General features: G+C 57.5%; 1 protein-coding gene across 3 annotated transcripts in view; it reads right to left on the bottom strand.

Moving 5' to 3' along the window:
- Nucleotides 1-1,026: 1,026 nt before the first annotated feature.
- The window catches only part of LOC118150514 (uncharacterized), a 62,120-nt gene continuing 47,184 nt past the window's right edge, over nucleotides 1,027-15,962 (bottom strand). For 2 of the 3 annotated variants that reach the window (XM_078363885.1, XM_054250838.2), the window contains 4 exons: nucleotides 6,883-7,099; nucleotides 5,651-5,743; nucleotides 5,391-5,496; nucleotides 1,027-5,033 (listed from right to left, as the gene is read on the bottom strand). In XM_078363885.1, the coding sequence (XP_078220011.1) occupies nucleotides 1,564-5,033; nucleotides 5,391-5,394 (3,474 nt within the window). In that variant the 5' untranslated portion in view covers nucleotides 5,395-5,496; nucleotides 5,651-5,743; nucleotides 6,883-7,099 and the 3' untranslated portion in view covers nucleotides 1,027-1,563. Of the gene's footprint in view, nucleotides 5,034-5,390; nucleotides 5,497-5,650; nucleotides 5,744-6,882; nucleotides 7,100-8,217; nucleotides 8,435-8,676; nucleotides 9,004-15,962 lie in introns of those variants that run through there. The other variant, XM_035288579.3, reaches the window with a different exon arrangement.

Raw genomic sequence — 15,962 nt, 5'->3', positions numbered from 1 at the left:
AAGTTTATTAAGGAAAGATTGGCATTTGATCACCTACAAAAGCTCATTCATCTGTATTTGGGTTCAGCGCCCCGTTTCAAATAATGAATTTTATTAAAATCCTACTACAAATATCAAATATTACGATGATTTCAAATAGGCTATATCTACCTTAGGCTTACATCCCTAAAACAAGTATATTTTGTGACAAATTAGATTTTACTCTGCAGTCTATTTGGAAATATGTTGAGAATGTGGTGAGGATGCCCAGCATATGTATGGAAATGTCACTATTCAAAGTGTATATTCACATCAAAGTCTGTTATCACAGAGGAGCCAGGGAGAGGGATGGATCAGTCAGGGAACTTCTGCAGAGACAAAGAGTGGTCTATGTTAGGGGAAGGGTAGATGTCAATGGCGTCTGGCACTGAGAGCTGGGTACAGCCTTCAGAGTGGGAAACACGGTGACAAGTTAGTCAGCAGGCCAGGTTCCATAGTTGCACGAGAGCACACGGGAGATCGAAAGGACAGTGCTATAACGTGGGAAAGTCCTGGGGCTGGACAAAAGTACTGTGTTCAAGTGCACAAGAGCTGCAGGACACCTCCCATTACTTCCCCATGTGGAGACTCCTCTCTGCCTCATCCTTCACCCAGAGGGAACTGCTCAAGTAGCTTTCCATTCCAGGCTTTTCTCTCACCTTCTGAGAGTCTGGGCCCTGCCACCACCCAGCTTCATAAAAATCAGCTCCCACAGAAGCAAGTGCAGTTTCCCAAAGCCCAAAACTGCCTTAGCTCAGGGCCTTTTTGTTTGAAGGCTCCAACTGGAGTCTCACCGCCCCACTCCTTTTTAAACTTACTCTTTAGATTGAAGAGAAAAATCGTACCAAGTTCCCGATATGGCTTCTGTACCTATACTCTACCGTTTTATGAGTAGGTGTACGTCTTGCTTTTAATAGTAACTTCACTACTAACCGTAACTTCCATGAGCAATGCTGATATAATGTTCGTCAAATAAAGGAGTCAGTGATACTTTTATTTATTGTCATTTAATCTCTGCTACTTTATTAAACAAGCCAAGAAAACCAGGTACGTATCTTTAATTTTCAAGAACAACAGACTAAAGGGTATGAGGAAATGCAAATATTAACAATCCTTTGTTTTGTTCCACTATTTAACTCCAGAGTTCTTTTACAGTTTAAAGAAAATTGCTACAGTAATACCATATTAAAGTGTGACAGACCACAGATAAGGCAGGTTTTCCCAATCGTGTGTGTGTGTGTGTGTGTGTGTGTGTGTGTGTGTTTTACAAACTATCAAACCGTTACCCCTCACCAGTTAAACAGCAGCACGTGTGACTAATATTCATAAACTCCATAAACTAAGTTTCTGAAGCTATTTAAACCTGTTATTAAAAGGAAGAGCATTTGAAAATTACCCCAAAGTAAAATAGGTAAATCCCTTAACTACCATATGGAACAGAAACGCAAACACTGTGTTCTCGCCAGCTTCCCCCGGGCCCTCCATGGCATAGAAACTCGCCTGCCCTGTTCACACTCAAAAGGAAGATTCTGCCTTAGACTTTGCTCAGGGGAAGACGGGCTGGGAAACATTGGAGCTTGCACCGTCTGTGACAGTGGAGTCATCTGTGGTGTCAACTCTGGCCTGGGCTCTCTCTTCTAGATGTTTCAAAGCATCCTTGTATGAGGGTGAAAAGGAACGAGGGACGGTATTGTTTAGCATGGCCAAAAACTCTACTACTTTTCTCTTGCTGATTTCTGAATGGGCTCTCGGACCCCAAAGAAATTCATAACGTGGAGGAGAAGTTTTGGGCACCTCCTGGTACTCCAGGTAATGTTCCTGTACCCAAACTTTAGTGAGGAGCTCCCTGGGCTCCTCACAGATGAAGTGCTCCCTCCCAGCACATACCCCTATTCCATTCAGCACATGCCAGATGACCTCCTCAGAGGCACAGGAGCCTTTTATGAAGATTATACTCAGAATAAGTGTCAGGAGTTGGTTCTGGGGCATGCCTTGCTCATCACTCAGACTCCCTTCACAGGTGAGGTCTAATGTATTTACAAAGACATAGGAGTGGTCGGGGCCCACTTCTGTCAGGGCAATGCCAAAAAGAATCTCTATGAACTCACGGGCTTTCCTGAAGATCATAGGAAAGTAGCCCCTGTACCTGTTGACGAAAATCGTCAGCATCTCTGCCTTTGTGACAGGCTCCTTCGCTTGATATTTGAGAAGAAGAAACCGCACCAACTCATCCACCTTTTCATCCAGTGTATGAGCAACCAAGGGCTCAGTGGCTGTCAGGGACTCATTATCTGTCAAGGACTCACTGTCTAGTAAGGTGTCTGAGGTTCTTGTATCTTCATCTGCTGGGCTGCTGGACTCTTCACTGGATGGGTTCCATAAAGTGGAGGAGTAGAAAGAGCCCACAGGACCCTGGAGAGCAGACTGGGAAGGCCCCTCAGGAGGACTCTGGGGACACTCAGGGGAACTCAGGGGAAGACGGAATGGACAGGAGGAGAAGGTGCTCACGGGACCCTGGGGGGCAGATTGGGAAGGTCCCCCAGGAGGACTCTGGGGACACACAGGGGAACCCGGGGTAAGACTCAACGGACTGAAGGAGAAGGAGCTCACAGGACCCTGAAGAGCAGACTGAGAAGGGCCCTCAGGAGGACTCTGGGGACACTCAGGGGAACTCGGGGGAAAACTCAATGGACTGAAGGAGGAGCTCACAGGACCGTGGAGGGCAGACTGGGAAGGGCCCTCAGGAGGACTCTGGGGACACTCAGGAGAACTCTGGAGAAGACTCAAACAGTCAGAGAAGACGGAGCGGACAAAACTCTGGAGAGCAGACTGGGCTGGCCCCTCAGAAGGATTCTGAGGACTCTCAAGGGAACTCTGGAGAAGACACAGTGGACTGGAAGAGAGGGAGGAGAAGGAGCTCATAGGACTCCGGGGAGGAGACTGGGCAGGCCCCTCGGAAGGGCTCTCAGGGAAATTCTGGAGAAGATTCAGTGAAGTGGAGGAGAAGGAGCACTCCAAACTTGGGAGAGCAAACTCGGCAGGCCCCTCAGGAGGACTCTCAGGGGAACTCAGGGAAAGACGCAGTGAAATTGACGAGAAGGAGCTCACAAAACTCAGGAGAGGAGACTGCGCAGGCCACTCAGGAGGACACTGAGGACTCTCAGGGGAACTTGGGGGAAGACATAGTGAAGTGGAGGAGGAGCTCACAGGACTCAGGAGAGGAGACTGCGCAGGCCCCTCAGGAGGACTCTGAGGACTCTCAGAAGAACTCTGGAGAAATCTCAATGAACTGGAGGAGGAGGAGGAGGAGGAGGAAGAGAAGGAAAAGGAGGAGGAGGGGGAGGGGGAAGAGGAGGAGGAGGACGGAGAGGAGGAGGAAGAGGAGGGGGAGAAGGAAGAGGGGAAGGAGGAGGAAGAGGGGGAGGAGGAGGAAGAGGAGGAGGAGGCGGTGGAGCGGGAGGAGGGGGAGGAGTGGGAGGAGGAGGAGAATGAGCTCACAGGACTCTGGAGAGGAGATTGGGACAGCCCCTCAGGAGGAATCCGAGGACTCTCAGGGAAACTGTGGGGAAGACTCAGTGAAGTGGAGGAGCAGCTCACAGGACTCAGGAGAGGAGACTGTGCAGGCCCCTCAGGAGGACTCTGAGGGCTCTTGGGAGAACTCTGGAGAAGACACAATGAACTGGAGGAGGAGGAGCACACAAATCTCTGGAAAATAGGCTGGGCAGGCCCCTCAGGAGGACTCTGAGGACTCTCAGGGAAGCTCTGGAGAAGACTCAGTGAAGTGGAGGAGAAGGACCACACAGAACTTTGGAAAGCAGGCTGGGCAGGCCCCTCAGAAGGACTCTGATGACTCTCAGGGAAACTCTGGGAAAGATTCAACGAAGTGGAAGCAACGAAGGGGCTCAGAGCACTCTGGAGAGGAGACTGGGCAGGCCCCTCAGAAGGACTCTGGGGATACTCAGGGGAACTCAGGGGAAGACTCAGTGAAGTGGAGGAGGAGCTCACAGGACTCAGGAGAGGAGACTGCACAGGCCCCTCAGGTGGACTCTGAGGACTCTCAGGAGGACTCTGAGGACTCAATGAAGTGGAGGAGACGAAGGTGCTCACAGGACTCTGCAGAGGATACTGGGCACGCCCCTCAGGAGGACTCTGGGGATACTCAGGGGAACTCAGGGGAAGACTCAGTGAAGTGGAGGAGGAGCTCACAGGACTCAGGAGAGGAGACTGTACAGGCCCCTCAGGTGGACTCTGAGGACTGTCAGGAGGACTCTGAGGACTCAATGAAGTGGAGGAGATGAAGGTGCTCACAGGACTCTGGAGAGGAGACTGGGTAGGCCCCTCAGGAGGACTCTGGGGATACTCAGGGGAACTCAGGGGAAGACTCAGTGAAGTGGAGGAGGAGCTCACAGGACTCAGGAGAGGAGACTGTTCAGGCCCCTCAGGTGGACTCTGAGGACTCTCAGGAGTACTCTGAGGACTCAGTGAAGTGGAGGAGATGAAGGTGCTCACAGGACTCTGCAGAGGATACTGTGCAGGCCCCTCAGGAGGACTCTGGGGATACTCAGGGGAACTCAGTGGAAGACTCAGTGAAGTGGAGGAGGAGCTCACAGGACTCAGGAGAGGAGACTGTACAGGCCCCTCAGGTGGACTCTGAGGACTCTCAGGAGGACTCTGAGGACACAATGAAGTGGAGGAGATGACGGAGCTCACAGGACTCTGCAGAGGATACTGGGCCGGCCCCTCAGGAGGACTCTGGGGATACTCAGGGGAACTCAGGGGAAGGCTCAGTGAAGTGGAGGCCGAGCTCACAGGACTCAGGAGAGGAGACTGTACAGGCCCCTCAGGTGGACTCTGAGGACTCTCAGGAGGACTCTGAAGACTCAATGAAGTGGAGGAGATGAAGGCGCTCACAGGACTCTGGAGAGGAGACTGGTCAGGCCCCTCGGGTGGACTTTGAGGATTCTCAGGAGAACTCTGGAGAAGACTCGGCATCCCAGCAGCAGGCATCTCCTTGTCTGCTTGAACATCCAAAATCAGAGAAAAAAATGAGAATGAGGAGAAGGAAGAAGATGAGGAGGAGGAGTAGGAGGAAGAGGAGGAGAATTAAAAGTAGAAAGAGGAAGAGAAAATGGAGGAGGTTTCCTCCTGTTCCTCGTCTGTGGGATCCTGTGAATCTACCAACTCCAGTATTAAAATTGGGCTCTGGAAGTCTTGCTCAAAGCTGGGGCATGAAAGGTTTGGAAAGAGAGGCATGATGAATATTGTTCAGGAGCAGCAGGTAAACGTGTGACTGAGCACAAATGGGAATGATGGGGTCCCACAGGCCTGAGGGAGATAGGGACCGTGTGAGCGGTCTCAGCTGAGCAACTCACCCATGATGGCTCTGACAAAGGCTGCCTTACAACTCTCCTTCTCTTAAGATGGTACTCTAGGCCTCACAGATCGCCTGTCTTCCTAGGGCGTTTGCTCGGTGGGAACCTGTCGGAGAATGTGAGAAAGCACCTCAGGGCACAGTTGGCTGGCAGAGCCTGGGGCACCAGGAATGGCAGTAGGTGGTTAGGACTGGGTGCTGCCATGTCTGCTCTGTTTGTGGGAGTAGGGCCCTTGGTACACTGTCAGGGTGTGCACTCACCTTGACTCCTAGCTTTGCCTGGGCCTCCTCTGCTGTGCTGAGTTTAGAAGTGGAACTCAGACCCTGGTCTTCAACTCCTGGTTCCTGGACCCCCTGCAAGAAGAAGTGAGAGAGGGCTGAGCACTCTGGCTCATGCCTGTAATCCCAGCCCTTTGGGAGGCCAAGGCGGGTGGACCACCTAAGGTCAGAAGATCGACAGCAGCCTGGACAACATGTATTTCTGTCTTACTGAGAATACAAAAATCAGCCAGGCACGGTGGTGGACACCTGTAATCCCAGCTGCCTTGGAGGCAGAAGCAGGACAATCACTTGAACCCGGGAGGTGGAGGTTGCAGTGAGCTGAAACCATGCCACTGCACGCCAGCCTGGGTGACAAGACAGAAACGTTTCCCAAAACAAACAAAAAAAAGGAGCAGCAGCAGCAACAGAGCCCCTCTGGCTAAAGATTGCAGCTGGGGCTGGCGAGACATCCAGAGCCCCACAGTTCTGGGGTTTGTGGCCCACTGAGAATTCTATTAGCGTTGTCACATTTTCTCAGACCGGGCCACATCCCCTACCACTCTGCCGGCCTGAGGAAACCTCAGAGCAACCTCCACATCCCTGAGAGCAGAGGGAGGTAGTGAGGAGGCAGCCACATCCCATACTCTACCACGGGGACAGGCGGGGCAGCCTCACATCTGCTCTGAAGCACATATGACACTTCAGTCCTCCCTCTTATCCCCAGCAGGGCCTGGGAATCTTCCCTCTGTCAACCAGAGGCAGCTGCCTCTGCTGACTTGCCATGGGACCCTCAGACCAAGGCCTCCCCGTCCCTGATACCCTTCACTCAGAAATGAGGGGGCTGCGGCTGAGCTTGAGCCAACTGGGGAGCTCTGCCAGGGCTGATACGGGGAGCAGGGTGGGAATCTGTCCTCTGAGGGGGTTCCCTCAGTCCTCCTCAAAGTCTCCCTATTTATTCCCTACAGGGCTGGCACCTCCTCCCTTCTTCGGTCCTGGGCATGCGTCGTTCAGCTCTCGGCAGCCATTTTCCCACTAAGGCTGATATGAGGGGTAGGGTTGGAATCTGTCCTCTGAGGTGGGGGTTCCCTCAGTCCTCCTCAAAGTCTCCTTATTTATTCCCTACAGGGCCACCTAGCTGCCCGCCCCGATGGCAGGATCTGAAAGGGTGGGGGTAGCAAAAGGCGGGAAAGAGAGGATTTATTTAAAAAAATAAACCAGAGGAAGATACTCACCTGAACCAGCACTGCCGGCTTTCAGGGGAGCCCCTGCAGACGTCTGGTCCTGGCGGAGGGCTGCAGGCCAACCTTGGCCCTTCCTGCCTCCTGAAGAGGCCCTGCCTGTGACGGGCTCCCCAGGAAGCCCAGTGCCGCCTCCCTGACTGCAGCCCCGGTTCAGCCTCCTCTGTTGCCAGAAGACTCCTAGGCCCTCGGTGTGGTGCGCCTGCCTTTTCTAGTTTTAGACAAAAACAGACACTTTTAGTTACTGCTTACAGATTCCCACCCTGACCCTCATATCAGCCTTGGCAGGAAAATGGCTGCCGAGTGCTGAGGGACGCATCCCCACGACCAAAGAAGGGAGGATGTGCCGGGTCTGTGGGGAATAAACAGTAAGACTTTGAGGACTGAGGGAACCCCCACCTAGGAGGACAGATTTCAACACTGCCCCTCAAACCAGCCTTGGCAAAAAATTGGCTGCCGAGAGCTGAGGGATGCATCCCCACGACCGAAGGGAGGAGGTGCCAGCTCTGTAGGAAATAAACAGTTAGACTTTGAGGACTGAGGGAACCCCCACCTCAGAGGACAGATTCCAACCCTGCCCCTCATATCAGCCTTGGTGGGAGAATGGCTGCCAAGAGATGAGCGACACATCCCCACGACCTAAGGGAGGAGGTGCCGGCCCTGTAGCGAATAAATAAGGAGACGATGAGGACTGAGGGAACCTCCACCTCAGAGGAGAGATTCCAACCCTGCCCCTCATATCAGCCTTGGCGGGAAAATGGCTGCCAAGAGATGAGCGACACACCCCCACGACCTAAGGGAGGAGGTGCCGGCCCTGTAGGGAATAATAGGGAGACGTTGAGGACTGAGGGAAAATGGCTGCCTCTGCTGACTTGCCATGGGACCCTCAGACCAAGGCCTCCCCGTCCCTGACACCCTTCACTCAGAATTGAGGGGCTGCGGCTGAGCTTGAGCCAACTGGGGAGCTCTGCCAGGGCTGATATTGGGAGCAGGGTGGGAATCTGTCCTTTGAGGGGGTTCCCTCAGTCCTCCTCAAAGTCTTCCTATTTATTCCCTACAGGGCCGGCACCTCCTCCCTTCTTCGGTCCTGGTGATGTGTCTCTCAGCTCTCAGCAGCCATTTTCCCGCAAAGGCTGATATGAGGGATAGGGTTGGAATCTGTCCTCTGAGGTGGGGGTTCCCTCAGTTTCTCCTCAAAGTCTCCTTATTTATTCCCTACAGGGCCACCTAGCTGCCTGCCCCGATGGCAGGATCTGAAAGGGTGGGGGGAGCAAAACGCGGGGAAAGAGAGGATTTATTTAAAAAAATAAACCAGAGGAAGATACTCACCTGAACCAGCACTGCCGGATTTCAGGGGTGCCCCTCTAGACGTCTGGTCCCAGGGGAGGGCTGCAGGCCACCCTTGGCCCTTCCTCCGTCGTGAATAGGCCCTGCCTGTGACGGGCACCCCAGGAAGCCCAGTGCCGCCTCCCTGACTGCAGCCCCGGTTCAGCCTCCTCTGTCGCCAGAAGACTCCTAGGCCCTCGGGGTGGCACGCCTGTCTTTTCTAGTTTTACACAAAGACAGACACTTTTAGCTACTGCTTACAAATTCCCACCCTGACCCTCATATCAGCCTTGGCAGGAAAATGGCTGCCGAGAGCTGAGCACCGCATCCCCACGACTGAAGGGAGGAGGTGCCGGCCCTGTAGGGAATAAATAGGGAGACATTGAGGAGGACTGAGAAAACCTCCACCTCAGAGGACAGATTCCAACCCTGACCCTCATATCAGCCTTCGCAGGAAAATACCTGTGGTGGGGACGGGACCCTCAGCCGTGGGCTGCCATATTCCTGTCAGGAAGACGAATCCCTCAGCCCTCGGTTGCCCTATTCCCGTCAGGAGGACCCGTCCCTCAGCCCTCTGTTGCCATATTCCTGTACCTCAGCCCTCGGGTGACCTATTCCCGTCAGGACCTGTCCCTCAGCCCTCAGATGTCCTATTCCCGGCAGGAAGACCCGTCCCTCAACCCTCGGTTTTCCTATACACGTCAGAAGGACCTGTCCCTCAGCCCTCGGTTGCCCTATGCCCGTCAGGAGGACCCGTCCCTCAGCCCTCGGTTGCCCTATACCCATCAGGAGGACCCGTCCCTCAGCCCTCTGTTGCCCTATTCCCGTCAGGAGGACCCGTCCCTCAGCCCTCGGTTGCCCTATTCCCGTCAGGAGGACCCGTCCCTCAGCCCTCGGTTGCCCTATTCCCGTCAAAAGGACCAGTCCCTCAGCACTCGGTTGCCCTATACCCGTCAGGAGGACCCGTCCCTCAGCCCTCGGTTGCCCTATTCCCTTCAGGAGGACCCATCCCTCAGCCCTCGGTTGCCGTATTCCTGTACCTCAGCCCTTGGTTGCCCTATTCCCGACAGGAGGACCCGTCCCTCAGCCCTCGATTGCCGTATTCCCATCAGGAGGACCCGTCCCTCAGCCCTCGGTTGCCGTATTCCCGTCAGAAGGACCCGTCCCTCAGCCCTCGGTTGCCCTATTCCCGTCAAAAGGACCAGTCCCTCAGCACTCGGTTGCCCTATACCCGTCAGGAGGACCCGTCCCTCAGCCCTCGGTTAACGAATTCCTGTACCTCAGCCCTCGGTGGCCCTATTCACATCAGGAGGACCCCTACCTCGGACCTCGGTTGTCGTATTCCCGTCAGGAGCACCCGTTCCTCAACCCTCGGTAGCCCTAATCCCGTCACGAGGACCCGTCCGTCAGCCCTCGGTAGCCCTATTCCCGTCAGGAGGACCCGTCCCTCAGCCCTCGGTTGCCCTATTCCCGACAGGAGGACCCGTCCCTCAGCCCTCGGTTGCCATATTTCCGTCAGGAGGACCCGTGCCTCAGCCCTCGGTTGCCCTATTCCCGTCAAAAGGACCAGTCCCTCAGCACTCGGTTGCCCTATTCCCGTCAGGAGAACACGTCCCTCAGCCCTCGTTTGCCCTATTCCCGTCAGGAAGACCCGTCCCTCAGCCCTCGGTTAACGAATTCCTGTACCTCTGCCATCGGTTGCCCTATTCCCGACAGGAGGCCCCGTCCCTCAGCTCTATGTTGCCGTATTCCCGACAGGAGGACCCATCCCTCAGCCCTCGGTTGCCCTATTCCCGTCAGGAGGACCAGTCCCTCAGCCCTCGGTTGCCCTATACCCATCAGGAGGACCCGTCCCTCAGCCCTCGCTTGCCCTATGCCCGTCAGGTGGTCCCGTCCCTAAGCCCTCGGTTGCCCTATTCCCGTCAGGAGGACCCGTCCCTCAGCCCTCAGTTGCCCTGTGCCCGTCAGGAGGACCCGTCCCTCAGCCCTCGGTTGCCCTATTCCCGTCAGGAGGACCCGTCCATCAGCCCTCGGTTGCCGTATTCCTATACCTCAGCCCTCGGTTGCCCTATTCCCGACAGGAGGACCTGTCCCTCAGCCCTCGGTTGCCGTATTCCCCTCCGGAGGATCCGTCACTCAGCCCTCTGTTGCCCTATTCCCGTCAAAAGGACCAGTCCCTCAGCATTCGGTTGCCCTATTCCCCTCAAAAGGACCAGTCTCTCAGCACTCGGTTGCCCTATTCCCGTCAGTTGGACCCGTCCCTCAGCCCTCGGTTGCCGGATTCCCGTACCTCAGCCCTCGGTGGCCCTATTCACATCAGGAGGACCCGAACCTCGAACCTCGGTTGTCATATTCCCATCAGGAGAACCCGTCACTCAGCCCTCGGTTGCCCTATACCCGTAGGAGGACCCGTCCCTGAGCCCTCGGTTGCCATATGCCCGTCAGAAGGACACGTCCCTCAGCCCTCGGTTGCCCTATACCCGTCCGGAGGACCCGTCCCTCAGCCCTCGGTTGCCGTATTCCCGTCAGAAGGACCCGTCCCTCAGCCCTCGGTTGCCGTATTCCCGTCAGGAGGACCCGTCCCTCAGCCCTCCGTTGCCCTATTCCCGTCAGGAGGACCCGTCCCTCAGCCCTCGGTTGCCCTATTCCCGTCAGGAGGACCCGTCCCTCAGCCCTCGCTTGCCATATTACCGTCAGGAGGACCCGTCCCTCAGCCCTCGCTTGCCCTATTCCCGTCAGGAGGACCCGTCCCTCAGCCCTCGGTTGCGCTATTCCCATGAGGAGCACCAGTCCCTCAGCCCTCGGTTGCCATATTCCCATCAGGAGGACCCGTCCCTCAGCCCTCAGTTGCCGTATCCCCGTCAGGAGGACTCGTCCGACAGCCCTCGGTTGCCCTATTCCCGTCAGGAGGACCCGTCCATCCGCCCTCGGTTGCCGTATTCCTGTACCTCAGCCCTCGGTTGCCCTATTCCCATCAGGAAGACACGTCCCTCAGCCCTCGGTTGCCCTATTCCCTTCAGGTAGACACGTCCCTCAGCCCTCGGTTGCCCTATTCCCGTCAGGAGGACCCGACACTCAGCCCTCGTATTTCCTATTCCCCTCAGGAGGACCGTCCCTCAGCCCTCGGTTGCCGTATTCCCGTCAGGAGGACCCGTCCCTCAACCCTCGGTTACCCTATTCCAATTAGGAGGACCCGTCCCTCACCGTCGGTTGCCCTATTCCCGTCAGGAGGACCCGTCCCTCAGCCCTCGGTTGCCCTATTCCTGTCAGGAGGACCCATCCCTCAGCCCTCGGTTGCCCTATTCCCGTCAGGAGGACCCGTCCCTCAGCCCTCGATTGCCTATTCCCGTCAGGAGGACCCGTCCCACAGCCCTCGGTTGCCCTATTCCCATCAGGAGGACCCGTCCCTCAGCCCTCGGTTGCCCTATTCCCGTCAGGAGGACCCGTCCCTCAGCCCTCGGTTGCCCTATTCCCGTAAGTAGGACCCGTCCCTCAGCGCTCGGTTGCCCTATTCCCGTCAGGTGGACCCGTCCCTCAGCCCTCATTTGCCCTATTCCCGTCAAATGGACCCGTCCCTCAGCCCTCGGTTGCCGGATTCCTGTACCTCAGCCCGCGGTGGCCCTATTCACATCAAGAGGACCCGTATCTCGGCCCTCGGTTGTCGTATTCCCGTCAGGAGGACCCGTCCCACCGCCCTCGGTTGCCCTATACCGGTCAGGAGGACCCATCCCTCAGCCCTCGGTTGCCCGATGCCCATCAGGAGGACCCGTTCCTCAGCCCTCGGTTATCGGATTCCTGTACCTCAGCCCTCGGTTGCCCTATTCCCGTCAGGAGAACCCGTCCCTCAGCCCTCGGTTGCCCTATTCCCGTCAGGAGGACCCGTCCCTCAGCCCTCGGTTGCCCTATTCCCGTCAAAAGGACCAGTCCCTCAGCACTCGGTTGCCCTATACCCGTAAGGAGGACCCGTCCCTCAGCCCTCGGTTGCCCTATTCCCGTCAAAAGGACCTGTCCCTCAGCACTCGGTTGCCTTATACCCATCAGGAGGACCCGTCCCTCAGCCCTCGGTTGCCCTATTCCCGTCAAAAGGACCAGTCCCTCAGCACTCGGTTGCCCTATACCCGTAAGGAGGACCCGTCCCTCAGCCCTCGGTTGCCCTATTCCCGACAGGAGGACCTGTCCCTCAGCCCTCGGTTGCCGTATTCCCCTCCGGAGGATCCGTCCCTCAGCCCTCGGTTGCCCTATTCCCGTCAAAAGGACCAGTCCCTCAGCACTCGGTTGCCTTATACCCATCAGGAGGACCCGTCCCTCAGCCCTCGGTTGCCCTATTCCCGTCAAAAGGACCAGTCCCTCAGCACTCGGTTGCCCTATACCCGTCAGGAGGACCCGTCCCTCAGCCCTCGCTTGCCCTATTCCCGTCAGGAGGACCCGTCCCTCAGCCCTCGGTTGCCCTATTCCCGTCAGGAGGACCCGTCCCTCAGCCATCGGTTGCCCTATTCCCGTCAGGAGGACCCGTACCTCAGCCCTCGCTTCCCTATTCCCATTAGGAGGACCCGTCCCACAGCCCTCAGTTGTCATATTCCCGTCAGGAGGACCCGTCCCTCAGCCCTCGGTTGCCCTACTCCCGTCAGGAGGACCCGTCTCTCAGCCCTTGGTTGCCGTATTCCAGTCAGGAGTACCTGTCCCTCAGACCTCCGTTGCCCTATTCCCATCAGGAGGACCCGTCCCTCAGCCCTCGGTTGCCTTATTCCCGTCAGGAGGACCCGTCCCTCAGCCCACGGTTGTCCTATTCCCGTCAGGAGGACCCGTCCCTCAGCCCTCGCTTGTCCTATTCCCGTGAGGAGGACCCGTCCCTCAGCCCTCGGTTCCCCTATTCCCGTCGGGAGGACCTGTCCCTCAGCCCTCGGTTGCCCTATTCCCGTCAGGAGGACCCGTCCCTCAGCCCTCGCTTGCCCTATTCCCGTCGGGAGGACCCGTCCCTCAGCCCTCAGTTGCCCTATTCCCGTCAAAGGGACCCGTCCATCAGCCTTCGGCTGGCGTATTCCTCTACCTCAGCCCTCGTTTGCCCTATTCCCATCAGGAGGACCCTTCCCTCAACCCTCGGTTGCCGTATTCCCGTCAGGAGGACCCGTCCCTCAGCCCTCGGTTACCCTATTCCCGTCAGGAGGACCCGTCCCTCAGCCCTCGCTTGCCATATTCCCGTCAGGAGGACCCGTCCCTCAGCCCTCGCTTGCCCTATTCCCGTCAGGAGGACCCGTCCCTCGGCCCTCGGTTGCGCTATTCCCATGAGGAGCACCAGTCCCTCAGCCCTCGGTTGCCATATTCCCATCAGGAGGACCCATCCCTCAGCCCTCAGTTGCCGTATCCCCGTCAGGAGGACCCGTCCCGCAGCCCTCGGTTGCCCTATTCCCGTCAGGAGGACCCGTCCATCCGCCCTCGGTTGCTGTATTCCTGTACCTCAGCCCTCGGTTGCCCTATTCCCATCAGGAAGACACGTCCCTCAGCCCTCGGTTGCCCTATTCCCTTCAGGTAGACACGTCCCTCAGCCCTCGGTTGCCCTATTCCCGTCAGGAGGACCCGTCACTCAGCCCTCGTTTTTCCTATTCCCATTAGGAGGACCGTCCCTCAGCCCTCGGTTGCCGTATTCCCGTCAGGAGGACCCATCCCTCAGCCCTCGGTTACCCTATTCCCATTAGGAGAACCCGTCCCTCACCGTCTGTTGCCCTATTCCCGTCAGGAGGACCCGTCCCTCAGCCCTCGGTTGCCGTATTCGCGTCAGGAGGACCCGTCCCTCAGCCCTCGGTTGCCCTATTCCCGTCAGGAGGACCCGTCCCTCAGCCCTCGGGTGCCCTATTCCCATCGGGAGGACCCGTCCCTCAGCCCTCGGGTGCCCTATTCCCGTCAGGAGGACCCGTCCGTCAGCCCTCGGTTGCCCTATTCCCGTCAAAAGGACCAGTCCCTCAGCACTCGGTTGCCCTATACCCGTCAGGAGGACCCGTCCCTCAGCCCTCGGTTGCCCTATTCCCGTCAGGTGGACCCGTCCCTCAGCCCTCATTTGCCCTATTCCCGTCAGGTGGACCCGTCCCTCAGCCCTCGGTTGCCATATTCCCGTCAGGAGGACCCGTCCCTCAGCCCTCGGTTGCCCTATTCCCGTCAAAAGGACCAGTCCCTCAGCACTCGGTTGCCCTATTCCCGTCAGGAGGACCCGTCCCTCAGCCCTCGTTTGCGCTATTCCCGTCAGGAAGACCCGTCCATCAGCCATCAGTTGCCGTATTCCTGTACCTCTGCCCTCGGTTGCCCTATTCCCGACAGGAGGACCTGTCCCTCAGCTCTCGGTTGCCGTATTCCCGTCAGGAGGACCCGTCCCTCAGCCCTCGGTTACCCTATTCCCGTCAGGAGGACCAGTCCCTCAGCCCTCGGTTGCCCTATTCCCGTCAGGAGGACCCGTCCCTCAGCCCTCGGTTGCCCTATTCCCGTCAAAAGGACCAGTCCCTCAGCACTCGGTTGCCCTATACCCGTCAGGAGGACCCATCCCTCTGCCCTCGGTTGCCGGATTCCTGTACCTCAGCCCTCGGTGGCCCTATTCACATCAGGAGGACCCGTACCTCGGCCCTTGGTTGTCGTATTCCCGTCAGGAGGACCCGTCCCACCGCCCTCGGTTGCCCTATACCGGTCAGGAGGACCCGTCCCTCAGCCCTCGGTTGCCCTATGCCCGTCAGGAGGACCCGTTCCTCAGCCCTCGGTTATCGGATTCCTGTACCTCAGCCCTCGGTTGCCCTATTCCCGTCAGGAGGACCCGTCGCTCAGCCCTCGTTTGCCCTATTCCCGTCAAAAGGACCAGTCCCTCAGCACTCGGTTACCGTATTCCTGTACCTCAGCCCTTGGTTACCCTCTTCCCGACAGGAGGACCCGTCCCTCAGCCCTCGGTGGCCGTATTCCCGTCAGGAGGACCCGTCCCTCAGCCCTCGGTTGCCCTATTCCCATCAAAAGGACCAGTCCCTCAGCACTCGGTTGCCCTATACAGGTCAGGAGGACCCGTCCCTCAGCCTCGGTTGACGGATTCCTGTACCTCAGCCCTCGGTGGCCCTATTCACATCAGGAGGACCCCTACCTCGGCCCTCGGTTGTCGTATTCCCGTCAGGAGGACCCGTTCCTCAACCCTCGGTAGCCCTAATCCCGTCACGAGGACCCGTCTGTCAGCCCTCGGTAGCCCTATTCCCGTCAGGAGGACCCGTCCCTCAGCCCTGAGTTGCCCTATTCCCGACAGGAGGACCCGTCCCTCAGCCCTCGGTTGCCGTATTCCCATCAGGACGACCTGTCCCTCAGCCCTCGGTTGCCCTATTCCCGTCAAAAGGACCAGTCCCTCAGCACTCGGTTGCCCTATTCCCGTCAGGAGGACCAGTCCCTCAGCACTCGGTTGCCCTATACCCGTCAGGAGGACCCATCCCTCAGCCCTCGGTTGCCGGATTCCTGTACCTCAGCCCTCAGTGGCCCTATTCCCATCAGGAGGATCCGTACCTCAGCCCTCGGTTGTCGTATTCCCGTCAGGAGGACCCGTCCCACCGCCCTCGGTTGCCCTATACCGGTCAGGAGGACCCGTCCCTCAGCCCTCGGTTGCCCTATGCCCGTCAGGAGGACACGTTCCTCAGCCCTCGATTACCGGATTCCTGTACCTCAGCCCTCGGTTGCCCTGTTCCCGTCAGGAGGACCCATCCCTCTGCCCTCGGTTGCCCTATTCCCGTCAGGAGGAC

Source organism: Callithrix jacchus, chromosome X (genome assembly GCF_049354715.1).
Source record: "Callithrix jacchus isolate 240 chromosome X, calJac240_pri, whole genome shotgun sequence".
In the NCBI taxonomy this organism is placed as follows: domain Eukaryota; kingdom Metazoa; phylum Chordata; class Mammalia; order Primates; family Cebidae; genus Callithrix; species Callithrix jacchus.
The sequence above is the reverse complement of the archived record's forward strand: the minus strand, read 5'-3'. Positions and strand labels throughout refer to the sequence as shown.